The sequence below is a fragment of the Ailuropoda melanoleuca genome, chromosome 1 (assembly GCF_002007445.2).
Source record: "Ailuropoda melanoleuca isolate Jingjing chromosome 1, ASM200744v2, whole genome shotgun sequence".
NCBI lineage: Eukaryota > Metazoa > Chordata > Mammalia > Carnivora > Ursidae > Ailuropoda > Ailuropoda melanoleuca.
Genome location: NC_048218.1, coordinates 124,375,518 through 124,387,747, shown reverse-complemented (window position 1 = coordinate 124,387,747; position 12,230 = coordinate 124,375,518). Strand labels below are relative to the sequence as shown.

At 41.0% G+C, this 12,230-nt stretch overlaps 1 protein-coding gene and 1 pseudogene across 1 annotated transcript in view; one reads left to right on the top strand and one right to left on the bottom strand.

Annotated features, from left to right (window-relative positions):
* The first annotated feature begins 2,069 nt into the window (after nt 1-2,069).
* Nucleotides 2,070-12,230, top strand: part of DLD (dihydrolipoamide dehydrogenase) — a 30,986-nt gene continuing 20,825 nt past the window's right edge. The window contains exons 1-2 of the mRNA XM_002913641.4: nt 2,070-2,218; nt 3,903-3,981. Of these exons, the coding sequence (XP_002913687.1) occupies nt 2,180-2,218; nt 3,903-3,981 (118 nt within the window). The 5' untranslated portion in view covers nt 2,070-2,179. The remainder of the gene's footprint in view (nt 2,219-3,902; nt 3,982-12,230) is intronic.
* On the bottom strand, nt 11,263-11,363 carry LOC117795457 (annotated as a pseudogene).

Sequence of the window (12,230 nt, the reverse complement as noted above, 5' to 3'; positions counted from 1 at the left end):
AGTATATGGGGCAAATAAAAGTAATTTAACAAATAGTAATTAGGACTTGCTTTATGCTGGGCACTGTATTAAGTGTATAATCTCTATGACAGCTCCTTCTCACTATCCTCAGATGCTCCCTTAAAGGAGCGTTATCCTTTGAGAATGCATTTATTCCTGAAAGTGTCAATCACTCCCCATATGCCAGCAAACTTTCAAACCCATGCCTAGAGTTTCTAAGTTCTAGACTTGTGTTTCCAATAACTATTGAAGATCTCAAAATGGGTTGTTTAGCTGGCATCTCAAATTCAAAGAACTTGACTCATTATCTTCTCCCCAAAGCCATTCTGTTTTCCATGTTTCCTATTTCTGTTATCGCTTTCACTACCCACCCAGCCATCTAAGCTAGAAATTTGGGAGCCATCCTCAAAGTTTCTCTCACTTTCATTCTTATATTCAGAGTTGATAAAACTTGGTGATTATAGCCAACCTTATTGATGGCTCATCTGTACCTTTTTAGCACTCACTTTTCCTCTCGGTGCTCACCCACAAGCCTTCTTATTGCAAGCACCAGAGATGCTGCCTGAGAGCCTTCTCTGGCTGCTGGTGCTCACTCTGCCCACGTATGGGGCAAGCCAGAGTGCCAGGGAGTTAAAGTCCCTGGGAGGAGTCCTCAGCTAATGACTGATGGGAGTTGATGGATGTATTTTGAGTAGGACAACTCTGAAGCATGTTTTCTGCTACCTCCCAGAGGTCTCCAGTGAGTCTGAGCACCAATTGTTCACAGTGGTAATCTACTCATTAACATATCTGAAATAGTTAACATCCCTTTTTCAGCCCCTACCAATGCTTGTTTGGATCATCTCTCAAACAAACTCATTGCGCTCAAATGCTTATCTCTGGGCCTCCTTCTAGGGGTAGTCAACTAAAACAGTGACCCATTAGGTAACGGACTAAAGGCAGGAGCTGAGAATTGCTACACAATTTTTACTAGGGATCATTGGCTATTTGGAGGTATCATTAATCATAAGTGAGAAAATATGTATTTTTAAATAAGATATTGGGTAATTGAAACTAGGTGCTGGCAGGATCACCCAGTTGGACGCGTTCAGTAGATAATAGAAAATACAGAATTAGAGATTGGGAGGAAAGTACGGACTAGAGAAAAGGATCTAGGAGTTATCAGTGTATGTAGGCAGGTGCTAAAGCCATGAAAATGGTAAAGATGGCTAAAATGCTGTGTATAGAAGGGACAGGAAGAATGGAATTTGGGTGACAACTAGCAGCCTCTATAACAAACACTAAATAAACATCATGGCTACCTTCTTCCCTAAGACTGAGCACGGCTAGGTAAGGAGTCATTTCTAACTAGTGTCTAAACCCACAGGGCCCAGCACAGTGCCTGGGCAGTAAACTTCAAGAAATGTACAATTACGTTTTATTATTCACACTATATAGTTTTCACAAAACAAGAATCAGACCTTAAACATCTATGCTTAATCTTGAAGACAATGTTTTTCTTGGTCTCTTATGAAAACCTAAAATCTCATCCACTACCCCACCGATACTAATTTGCTTGAACAGAGAAGATAGTGTGTTTTCTGTGTTTTCCAGTTAGCTTAGAGTAGGATGTTGGTGATGCCCAAGTCTGTAGCCCCGTCCCTTATACAGTATTTGCTTTGAGAGGAGAGGTTATGAAACAATCATCTTTCCTCTGCGCGACCTCGGGGGTAATTAACCTCTCAGGGCCTCATCCAATTAACTGGTAACGCTCCTAACCCTTCATATCGTTGCTGTGGAGACGGTGCCTGGAAAGTGCTGAGATTCCTCAGCTTAGCACAGTCAAGAACCTGTCAAGCCTCATTTTCTGCAGCGTGCACGAAGCAAACGACAGTCTTGTTTATTTCGTCCTCCAAGTATAAGATCACATTACAACTCCTCACATTTTCATACGACCGGTAAAATGGTACCGCAATCCCCCGCTGCCAGAAAGCACTACGCTTCTTACGACAGCGCGCGACTCCGCGCCTGACAGGAACGCCTAGTCCCGTGGCCCCTGACGGCGCGGGCCAATCGCGCGGCTCCCGACTCATGACGTAGGCTGTGCCTGTGCATGCGCAGGGCGGGGAGACCTTGGCGAGGCGGCGGAGGAGCTTAGCGGACGCGAAAGCATTGGCGGAAAGAAAAGTTGAGCGGCAAGATGCAGAGCTGGAGTCGTGTGTACTGCTCCTTGGCCAAGGTGAGGGCCGACAGGGTGGGGTCGTGCCGAGCCAGAGGCGCAGAATGGCCCGCTGACGGGGTCCGGCACGCGGCCTAACTTGAGGGGGAGAGAGAGGCCGGCCGTCTAGCCGGGACCACCCGGGGCCCCGCCCCTGAGCCGGCTCTGGCCCGTTCGCGGCCGGAGCTGGGACCGGGGCGGTGCAGAGGCCCCGCCTGTTGTGTGACGGCCAGCAGTCCGCTTGCAAGCCTGGGCTCTGGGGCATGCGGGTCACACACAGGCCTCTCCACCTTGGCAGAGGAAGTACAAATTGCACTTGACCCGTCTGGTCCTTTCATACCCTCTACCTTTTACTGATCCTAACCCCAGTCCCTGAGTGGCAATGGGCAGGTAACCTTGGGGCCACTCCTTGAAACACCCAGGCGCAGTCAGCCCCGAGAGGTTGCCCTAGGAATTCCTCAAAGGCCTCTTCATTGTTTGCAGCTGTAAGCTAGGGTTCACTGCCTTCTCTCCTAGAGGCTTGCATTTTTAATTGCAGCAGTTTATCGTTAAGACAGCTTTCCCTTTTCATCCACGTACCGAATACAGCCAGATTGTATGTATGTGGGATTGTGGCTGGGTACTACATTGATGGATACCTTAAAGATCGTAATTAGATTCCTTTGTTTCTAAGATGAGTAGTCTGTGTTGCTGAGAGTTAATGTAATATGCTAGGAGTCGTACTTCTAGGCAGAGGCAGAACTGGGACTAGAAGTTAGGACTGACGTTTAGTCCGCTCCTCTTTGGTCTGCTGTCCTGATCTCAAGTGCCTTGCATTGTTTTGGAGTAGAGTACATTGCTACATGAGTGTGGGTTTCATCATCTGCCTCTCATTTGCCTGGTGTGATAAGAGCTATTTGCATTGTTTCTTTGTGCATCACTGTTCATAGAGATTGTTCTGGGGATTATGGACTTTGGGAAATTGTAGTAGCTCTTGAATGTCAGTAGTAGTGCATTTTCCTAAGTTATCTGGCCTAATTTTCTGTTCCCAGTTAACTGTTCAGGCACCTCTTCATAGGTTGTAGGTGGTAATTTGAGATAGGATACAATAATTACAAGTAGAGGATTGTAATAATAAAGATTGGGTACTTAAGTTAGAACTTTAAAAGCCCTTTTATTAAAAAAAAGAAATTTATTTGAGAGACAGACTGAGAGAGAGCACAAGCCGGGGTGGGGGAAGAGGCAGAGGGAGAAGCGGTCTCCCCGCTGAGCAGGGAACCTAACATAGGACTCTATCCCAGGACCCCTGCCTCCTGACCTGAGCTCAAGGCAGATACTTAACTGCCTGAGCCACCCAGGTGCTCCTAGAAACTTTAAAAGCCTTAATTGGGACATTATAATGATCCCTGGCACCAAAAATTAGCCATGCTTTCTGAAAATTAAGTAACACTTAACACCACTGAATAACACGTTTTTGTTAGGCTTTAGCCTGAGGTGGTTTATTGAATATTCATAATGAAAAGATAATGTGGTGAGCTGAGGTTGTAAAGTTTAATTGTTACGAAAGAAGAGAAATTGATAGGTAACCTTTGTGTGGCAATGGAAGATATATAAATAATAAGTGCTTGACACATTTGCTCCAAGTCATTATGTTTTCACTGACCTTAAGTAGTTCTATTTTGAATTCATATTTTACATAATGCAACATTTTCTTTCTTTTTTCCAGAGAGGCCATTTCAGTCGAATATCTCATGGCTTACAGGGAGTTTCTGCAGTGCCTCTGAGAACTTACGCAGATCAACCAAGTAAGTACTTAGTAAGACAGTTTTCCTTCAGATTAGCTCACAGTTCCTTTGTGTTTAAATGTAAAAGCAAGTGAATGTTAGAGTGATAATAATCTGTCATAGAATTCATTTGTCCATGTATTTGTTCACTTAAGTGTTTATTGAGCACCTAGGATGTCTAGGTGGTGAACTAGGCAAAGCCTTGCTCTTTTGGAACTGACAGTCTGGTGGTAAAAAACAAACAATACTCAAGTAACAGGTAAATATTTTGGTTAGTGATTGAAAATTAAAGCAGGTAATTGGGAGTGAAAAGACTGTTTTAGATAGGATGTCAGGGCTTTTCTAAGGAGATGACGTCTGAGTGAAGAGAGTGACTGAGGTTATTTCAGGCACAGGGAAACAGCAGTGAGGAAGGGTCTAAGGTGAGAATTAGCTTGTGAGGTTTAAGGCATTGCAGGAAGGCTGGTGTGGCTGGAGCAGAGACCCATAGGATGTGAAATCGGAGAGGTAGGCAGGGATCAGATCATGGAGGCCCGTGGAAGTCAGGTGAAGGACTTTGGATTTTACTCCAGGTGTGATGGAAAACCACTGAAAGGTTTTGAGTAGGGGAGTGATTTTTTTTTAATATTTACATTTCAAAAGTTAATTCTGTCCACTGAGTAAGATTAAGTGTGTTTGGTGGTTTGACACTGTGTAGAATGGTGAGATGACTTTTTTGACATTCTGGTTGAAAATTCTGATGGGCTTGTCAAAACATATTTTAAAGGCTGGAAGGATATACCCTGAAAGGAAGCTATGGAATATGGTTATTTTCTTCTTGTTCTTTTTTTTTGAAAATATTTTTGAAGTTTCTATAAAGGATGTTTGTTTTTAAAACTGGAAGTTAGTGGGTTTGTGGTAAGGTATTTTAGCTTCCCAATACCAAGGGTATTATTTGAAATCATCTGTTTTGAACATTTACTGGAATCGCCCATATAAGTAAAGTTGCATTAAAACTTCATTGTAGAGGGGCGCCTGGGTGGCACAGCGGTTAAGCGTCTGCCTTCAGCTCAGGGCGTGATCCCGGTGTTATGGGATCGAGCCCCACATCAGGCTCTTCCGCTATGAGCCTGCTTCTTCCTCTCCCACTCCCCCTGCTTGTGTTCCCTCTCTCGCTGGCTGTCTCTATCTCTGTCAAATAAATAAAAAAATCTTAANACGTTTACTGGAATCGCCCATATAAGTAAAGTTGCATTAAAACTTCATTGTAGAAACCATTAGCTGGTGACCATTAGTGTCCCTGCATTCTCTGAAATAATTTTATCCTGTACCTTAACTGCTGCCAAAGTACTATCATCTGAGATATTTTATTGCTGGAAGAAAGAGTAGTGGGAGGATTTCCGTCACCAGTGACCAACAGTGAATGATTTACCTATTTTTGAAAAGGGCAAGAAATCCTTTAAAAAATACTAATTTGATGGTGGGGAGAAGAGTTGGACCCATGATAACCTTTTTTTTTTTTTTTAATGTTTCATATTTGTTTACAAAGGAATATTTTTTTAAAGATCTATTTATTTGAGAGCAAGGGAGCAGGAGGGAGAGGGAGAGAGAATCTGAAGCAGACTCTGCACTGAGCACAGAGCCCGACATGGGGCTCGATCCCACAGCTGCAAGATCATGACCTGAGTTGAAACCAAGAGTCTCAAGGTCTAACTGACTGAGCCATCCAGCTCCCCTGTTATACCCTTTGTTCCTTTGTTTTTCCTTTCAGTTTTATTGGGATATACTTGTTAAACATCAGTTGTCTTTGTTAAATGGGAATAGTACTTGTTCTTAACTCAAGCAACAGAAGAAATGTTGGCTTTTCATTTCCAGAGCAGACAATTAAAGACATTGTGGCTAATTCTTCACCTTTGGAATTAACAAAGATTTATTCAGTGCCTTCTATTTGCCAGGTAGTCTTTGAGCAGGATCTTAGATTTTAATGGAATGAGGGTAAATGAGTGCTCAGGAATCAAATTGTTTAGTGATTCCTTGACCTTGAATAAGTTATAAATCCCTTAGCACCCACATTAATACAGTGTGTAAAGTCTTTGGTTGGGTGAAGTAACAAGCATTGCGTGTTAATATTTATATTTATCTGAGGTATTTATTATTTTTTTGAAAGATTTTATGTATTTTGGAGAGTCGATAGCGCGAGTGAGCACATGTGTGCAAGCGGGGGTGGGAGAGGGACAAGCAGACTCCGTGCTCAGCGTGGAGCCATATGCAGGGCTTGAACTCACGACGCTGAGATCATGACTTGAGCTGAAACCAGGAGTTGGACACTTCACGTGCCCCTGAGGCATTTATTTAATTCCTGAAGGATTTACACTCATTAGGGCAGGTCCCTGTGATTGTTTAATGCCTGTAATGTTACAGTAGGTACTCAGTATGTATTTATTGAATAAATATGAAAAATGGGACTATGTCTGGTTTAGTGACTGCTTTATCACAAGCATCCAGTATGGTGCCTGGTACAAAGTAAGTCCCCAGCAACAACAATAATAATATCAACTGATTCCCTGAGAGCTGCTTCTGTCTCAGGCAGTCTTTAATCCTTGTTGCCATCTTACAAGATATGTGCTGCTCTTTTCCCCTTTTTGTAAGTAGAGGTGCTGAGTCAGGAGAGGTCCAGCTAGGAAGTGACAGAATTGGGGAAATTATTCTGATTCTAGAACCTACAGTCTTAATCTCTGTTCTGTTTGGTCTGCTTCCAGTGAGTATTGGTTGATCAGACCAATTTGAGAAGTTCAAAGCTTATTATATTTGATACAGTCCCTGTTAAAACATCTGGATGGGGGCACCTGGGTGGCTCAGTCTGTTAATTATCTGCCTTTGGTTCAGGTCATGATCCCAGGGTCCGGGAATCGAGTCCAGTATTGGGTTTCTTGTGCTCCCCCCCCCCCCCCCCCCCGCTCACTCTTGGTGCACTCTTGCTTGCGCGCTCTCTCTCTTGAATAAATAAATAAAATCTTAAAAAATCTGGAAGATGTTTGAATATCTGTATGAACGAAGTTCATCAAAATTTGAAGAGTAGTGTGTATTATCATTGATAGGACCTGGACCTTCCATTTCATAACAGGAATGGACTCCTGCCACTTAATCTCTCACATTTGCTTCATTCATTCATTCATTCCGCAAATATGAACTATGCACTATGTGCTGGTTATTGGGCTGGTTGCTGGGATAGAGCAGTGAACAAATCAGACAAGATGCAGCTTTAATAGAGTTTATAGTCCATTTGGGGAAGACAAACATCCAATAAATGATTGTGATAACGACATCACAGGCTAAGCATCTGAAATCTGTATATGGATTGTGAATGGTCACAGAGTTCTCTCCCAAGGAGATGATGTTGATATCTGAAAAGGGTTGGGGTGGGAGTGGGTCTGGGAGGAGGTGTTCCAGGTAGAAGGAACAGCATGTGGGAATATTTTGGTGTGAGAAGGAGCATAGTGCTTTTGAGGAACTTGAAAAGGGCTGGTGTGGCTGATGTGTGTTGAAGATGGAGTTGATGACCTCTGCAGATAATGGAAGACCCTAACTCTTTATTTTAAGGGCAGTTGGAAACCATTGGAATGGTTTAAGCAGAGGCATGATAATGATTTGTTTTTAAAGGGCATTCTGGTTGCAGATTGGAGCTTTTATTGGAATGCTTTTTCTTCCTCTCTCATTAGAATATAAGAACCAGGGCTGTGTCGTTTATAGATATCCCTAGACCTTAGAGTAGGATCTAATGTGAAATGCATGCTGTCAGCATTTATTTCTAGGTAAATGAAACAGAATGTACCTAGGTAGACCAGCATAATTCTGTGGGTGTAAGCTAACTGTAATTCACTGTTGTGGAAGCTTAAACTGCATGGTATTGGCACAAAAGCAGAATGTGGTGGGTGATGAGGCTAGAGAAGAGATTTGGATGCTGTATTTGGGAGCTTGGATTTTATCCAACAAGAGACAGGGAGACCTTCCTTAGCATCTGGCACAGTTTCTGGTGCTCCATAAATGTTTGTTGAATGAAAAAAAAAAAGAGGGAAACCAATGAAAGAGGGGAGAGTAACGTCTGAGTTGGATTTTAGGGCGAGATGACACCGGGGTAGCGTTGTGTAGGTTGGGAATGAGATTGGAGGTTGCAAGATTGGGAGGTGGATCTGGGAAGGAGGAAACACTTATTGAGTGCCTCATATGCACCTGCCTCTTCCCAGGGTCTTGACTGACATTATCTCTGACCTCACAACCCTGGGAGGTAGGTATTACAGCCAGAGAGATTAAATTATTTGCCCAAGAATTTAGGAAGAGGTAGAGTCCATATTTGAACTCCAGTTTTTCTTTTTTTGAAACTTCAGATCCTTTTTTCTTTTAGTATATTTCTCCTTTATGGATTAGGGAGGTTGTAGGGTTATCATCAGAAAGTAAAGTATTAGAATTCAAGATTTTAGAAGTTGAGCAGTTTTGGGTGTTGACAAATACAGGGTGTAACTATGGAAGGGTCACTAAAATAGATTGGAGATTAAAGCCATTGATAATTTAAAAACAGCCCCCTCGCTCCCAACAATAAATAAACCTTACCAAGTAGCTCTTATACTCATGTTGTGAATTTGGTCATTAGTGATTACTGCCTTATGATCTCTCTTTTCTTATTCCTTTTCTTATTTTTAAAAATAAGCTTGATTTATCTACATTTTGATATGTGCCTGTTTTCCCTAACTATAATGTCGGGTTACTGAAGGCAGTGATTTCTACAAAAGGTAGATATTCATAAATATTTGTTAGTTTCATTATGATAATGGAGGAGCTTCTTGTCGTTTTAGTTGGCGTTCCTGATTTCCTTGGAGATTATGGGATCATCTGAGTATTTTGAGTGGCCTTAGAACGAAAGGTGTAGGAACAAGGGCTTCTAAATAGAAAGAACCTGCTCTGAAACCTGGTTGCATCAGCCACTAGTTGGGCGGCCTAATGCAGGTTATTTAGTTACTCTTAGCCTTATTTTCTCCCTGTGAAATGGAAGTATAATAATTGTGTCATAGAGACATAAGGAGGCTTATGTCAACATGAAGACATGTTCATGTTGACAACATGAAACATTTAGCTCACTGCCTGGTACAGAGTAAATTACCCATATGGTAGATATCTCAGACTGACTTCTTAGTATACATCTTGCAATTTGATGACTATAATTGATTTGTAACTTGACACCTTGATTTCATTGGTAGCCTGAACATGGTGTGCTTCTTTTCCTCACCATGTTATAATAAGTAACATTTGTAGAATACTTTTTCCTGCATTTTCTCCAGTTTGTTTCATGGCATTAACTGCCATGTCTGTTGGAGTCAATCACCCCTGATTGTACCCCATTATTTTTTAAAGTATCAAGCTGATTGTTTTTTTCCGGATAGTTCACTGGCTCCTAAAATGTTTTTTTCCGGATAGTTCACTGGCTCCTAAAATGTGGATTGCTATCCAACTCTCTTCTGCCGTGTTTCTAACTTAGTCCTCTTTCTTTCATGATACCAATTTGTATATCCTGTTCAGTTTTTTACTCTGAAAGGCAAAGATTTTCCATCTGTTTCATTGAACTATTTGTCTGTATCCTGATTTTTAAAACTGTGAAAACCAAACTGACAAATATTTTTTGACAAGGGGATGGTAATGCGTTGTAAACTTTGATCTACTTGCAGCTTTTGGTATAGGTGAGAGCCAACTGGTTGGTTTTTCCGACATTTTATTGTGAAAAATTGCAAACATTTAGAAAAGTTGTAAGAATTTTACAGTGAACACTCATAGATTCTTCCACTGACATTTTACTGTACTTAAATTATCACAGGTCTGTTCATCCATTTATCTATCAGTCCACTTTTTTTGGGTACATTTCCACATATATTGCAGATATCCCCTAAATACTGGCTTGTTTTTGAATGTTTGTCACTGAATCACACCCTCCTATATTCTCAGCTGATAAATACTTCATTTTCCCCCTCCTTTTTTTGTGCTCCGTAGCACATAGTATTCTAATGGAGTTGTACATCTAATATCTTCAGTGAGAGGTGAATAGTTCTGAATTTCTGGTATTTTGTATAGTTAAGAAAAAAAAACTAAGATCACATTGGGATCACATGAAATTCAAATTTTTTTTGGCTTTTCTGTATTTAAATTTACTTAATAAACATATTTTAATCAGAAAAAATGTTAAAAATTCAAAAACCCTGCTTTTGTAGCTTTGTTCCATTACTGTGCTTTAAAAATTAGAACCCAAATTAAAGGATATTGTTGAGGCCATCGTTTGGTTCAAAACTAGAAAGTAGATATGCATTTTATCGTATACTTAATTCTGAATATGAATCAGGAACCAAGCAGTGTAGCCAAAGAGCACAAATGGATCAGTGAAAATTGAAGCAATACTTTTTTCATGTGTTCGACTAGCTGTATTTTTTTGTGTGTACTGAGTAATCCTAATTATCATCTGATATAACCAAGGAGAATCAGTCCTTGTATTTATTCAGTAGGAAGCAGTTGGATAACTTCTTAGTTATCTTCCAACGCTGAAGTTCCGTGATTCTTTTTTTTTTTTTTTTAAAGATTTTATTTATTTATTTGACAGAGAGGGACAGCCAGTGAGAGAGGGAACACAAGCAGGGGGAGTGGGAGAGGAAGAAGCAGGCTCATAGCAGAGGAGCCTGATGTGGGGCTCGATCCCACAATGCCGGGATCACGCCCTGCACCGAAGCAGACGCTCAACAACCAACCGAGCCACCCAGGCTCCCCTTTGTGATTCTTTTCAGGCCAGCAAAGGTTTTTTGATACTAGCACTCCCATCCCCTGGGGGATAGGTGTTTTGTTGGGCAAGGGGTGACCAGAGATCAAAATTGCCATCTTCATAGGTCAGAATGTAGCTACCATATAGCAGATACTTACTATGTATGTTCCAGATACTATGCTAAGCTATTTATATATGCTATTTTATTCTGTATTATGACCCTATGAAGGAGTTTTTTTTGTGCTCTTTATTTTGCAGATAGGGCAACTGAAGGTAAAGCAGGTTAAACTATTCTCAGGTCAGATAGCTAGTAATTATAACACTTGATTATTGCTCTCGGGGTTTTAGTTTATGATATTTTAAATTTGAGAATAGAATACTGTTGAATAATGGAATAACCACTGGAAGTAAATACAGAAAGCTTAATTTTGTCTCTTCCGCTCACTTGCCAGGTGACTTTGGGCAAGTTAATTGATCTCTCTGAACCTAGCGTTTCTTATCTGTGAAATGTCAGCTATTTTTATTTATTTATTTTTATGGAGCACCTCACGAACATGTGTGTCATCCTTGTGCAGGGGCCATCTTCTCTGTATCGTTCCAGTTTTAGTATACGTGCTGCAGAAGCAAGCACTGAAATGTCAGTTATAAGGCATTCCTCCTCCTAGGAAGTTCCAAGAATCAAACAGGATAATAGATGTGAAAATGGGTTATAAACTGCTAAATGCTTGGGGTTGTAAGGACAGTGGAGGGGGAGGAGAAAGAAGGGAGACTGTCTCCTAACAATTAAAAGTGATTATAGCTTTATTTGAACTTGATTTGAGAACAATGGGAATAATTGGACTTTTCCATTATTGTTATACTTATTACATTCCTAGGGTTGCTGATACAAAGTTTATTTTAAATTTTGTATCTTTTTATGTTAAATATCCAGAAGTGTTCATTTAATGTTCTGGTTAGCCTGTTACCATAAACTATACAAAATTTATCAGCATTCAAATAAAGTTCAAAACATGTTTGCCATCCATTACAGGGAAGCTGATCTTTGTCTCTGTTTCTCAGAAGTACCTGAAAGGGGTCTGATCAGTCTTACGTTTATTGGTAGTACTAAGGTATTATACAAGTAATTGTCTTATTTAATCCTAACAATAAGTCATTTAAGGGAATGTTATTGTTCCTTTATGACAGAAAAATTAAGTCCCTTGGTCATGCAACTAATAAATGGCAGGGCTGAGATTTGAAGCAAAGTATGTCAGATTCCAAAGCTTTCCTGGGGCACCTCGGTGGCTCAGTTGGTTAAGTGTTTGCCTTCTGCTCCAGTCATGATCTTAGGGTCCTGGGATTGAGCCCCACATCGGGCTCCCTGCTCAGCTTGGAACCTGCTTTTCCCTTTCCTGCTCTCCCTGCTTGTGGTCTCTCTCTCTCTCTCGCTGTCTCTCTCTCAAATAAAATCTTAAAAAAACAAAACAAAACAAAAAACGAACAAAGCTCCTTCCCTCAT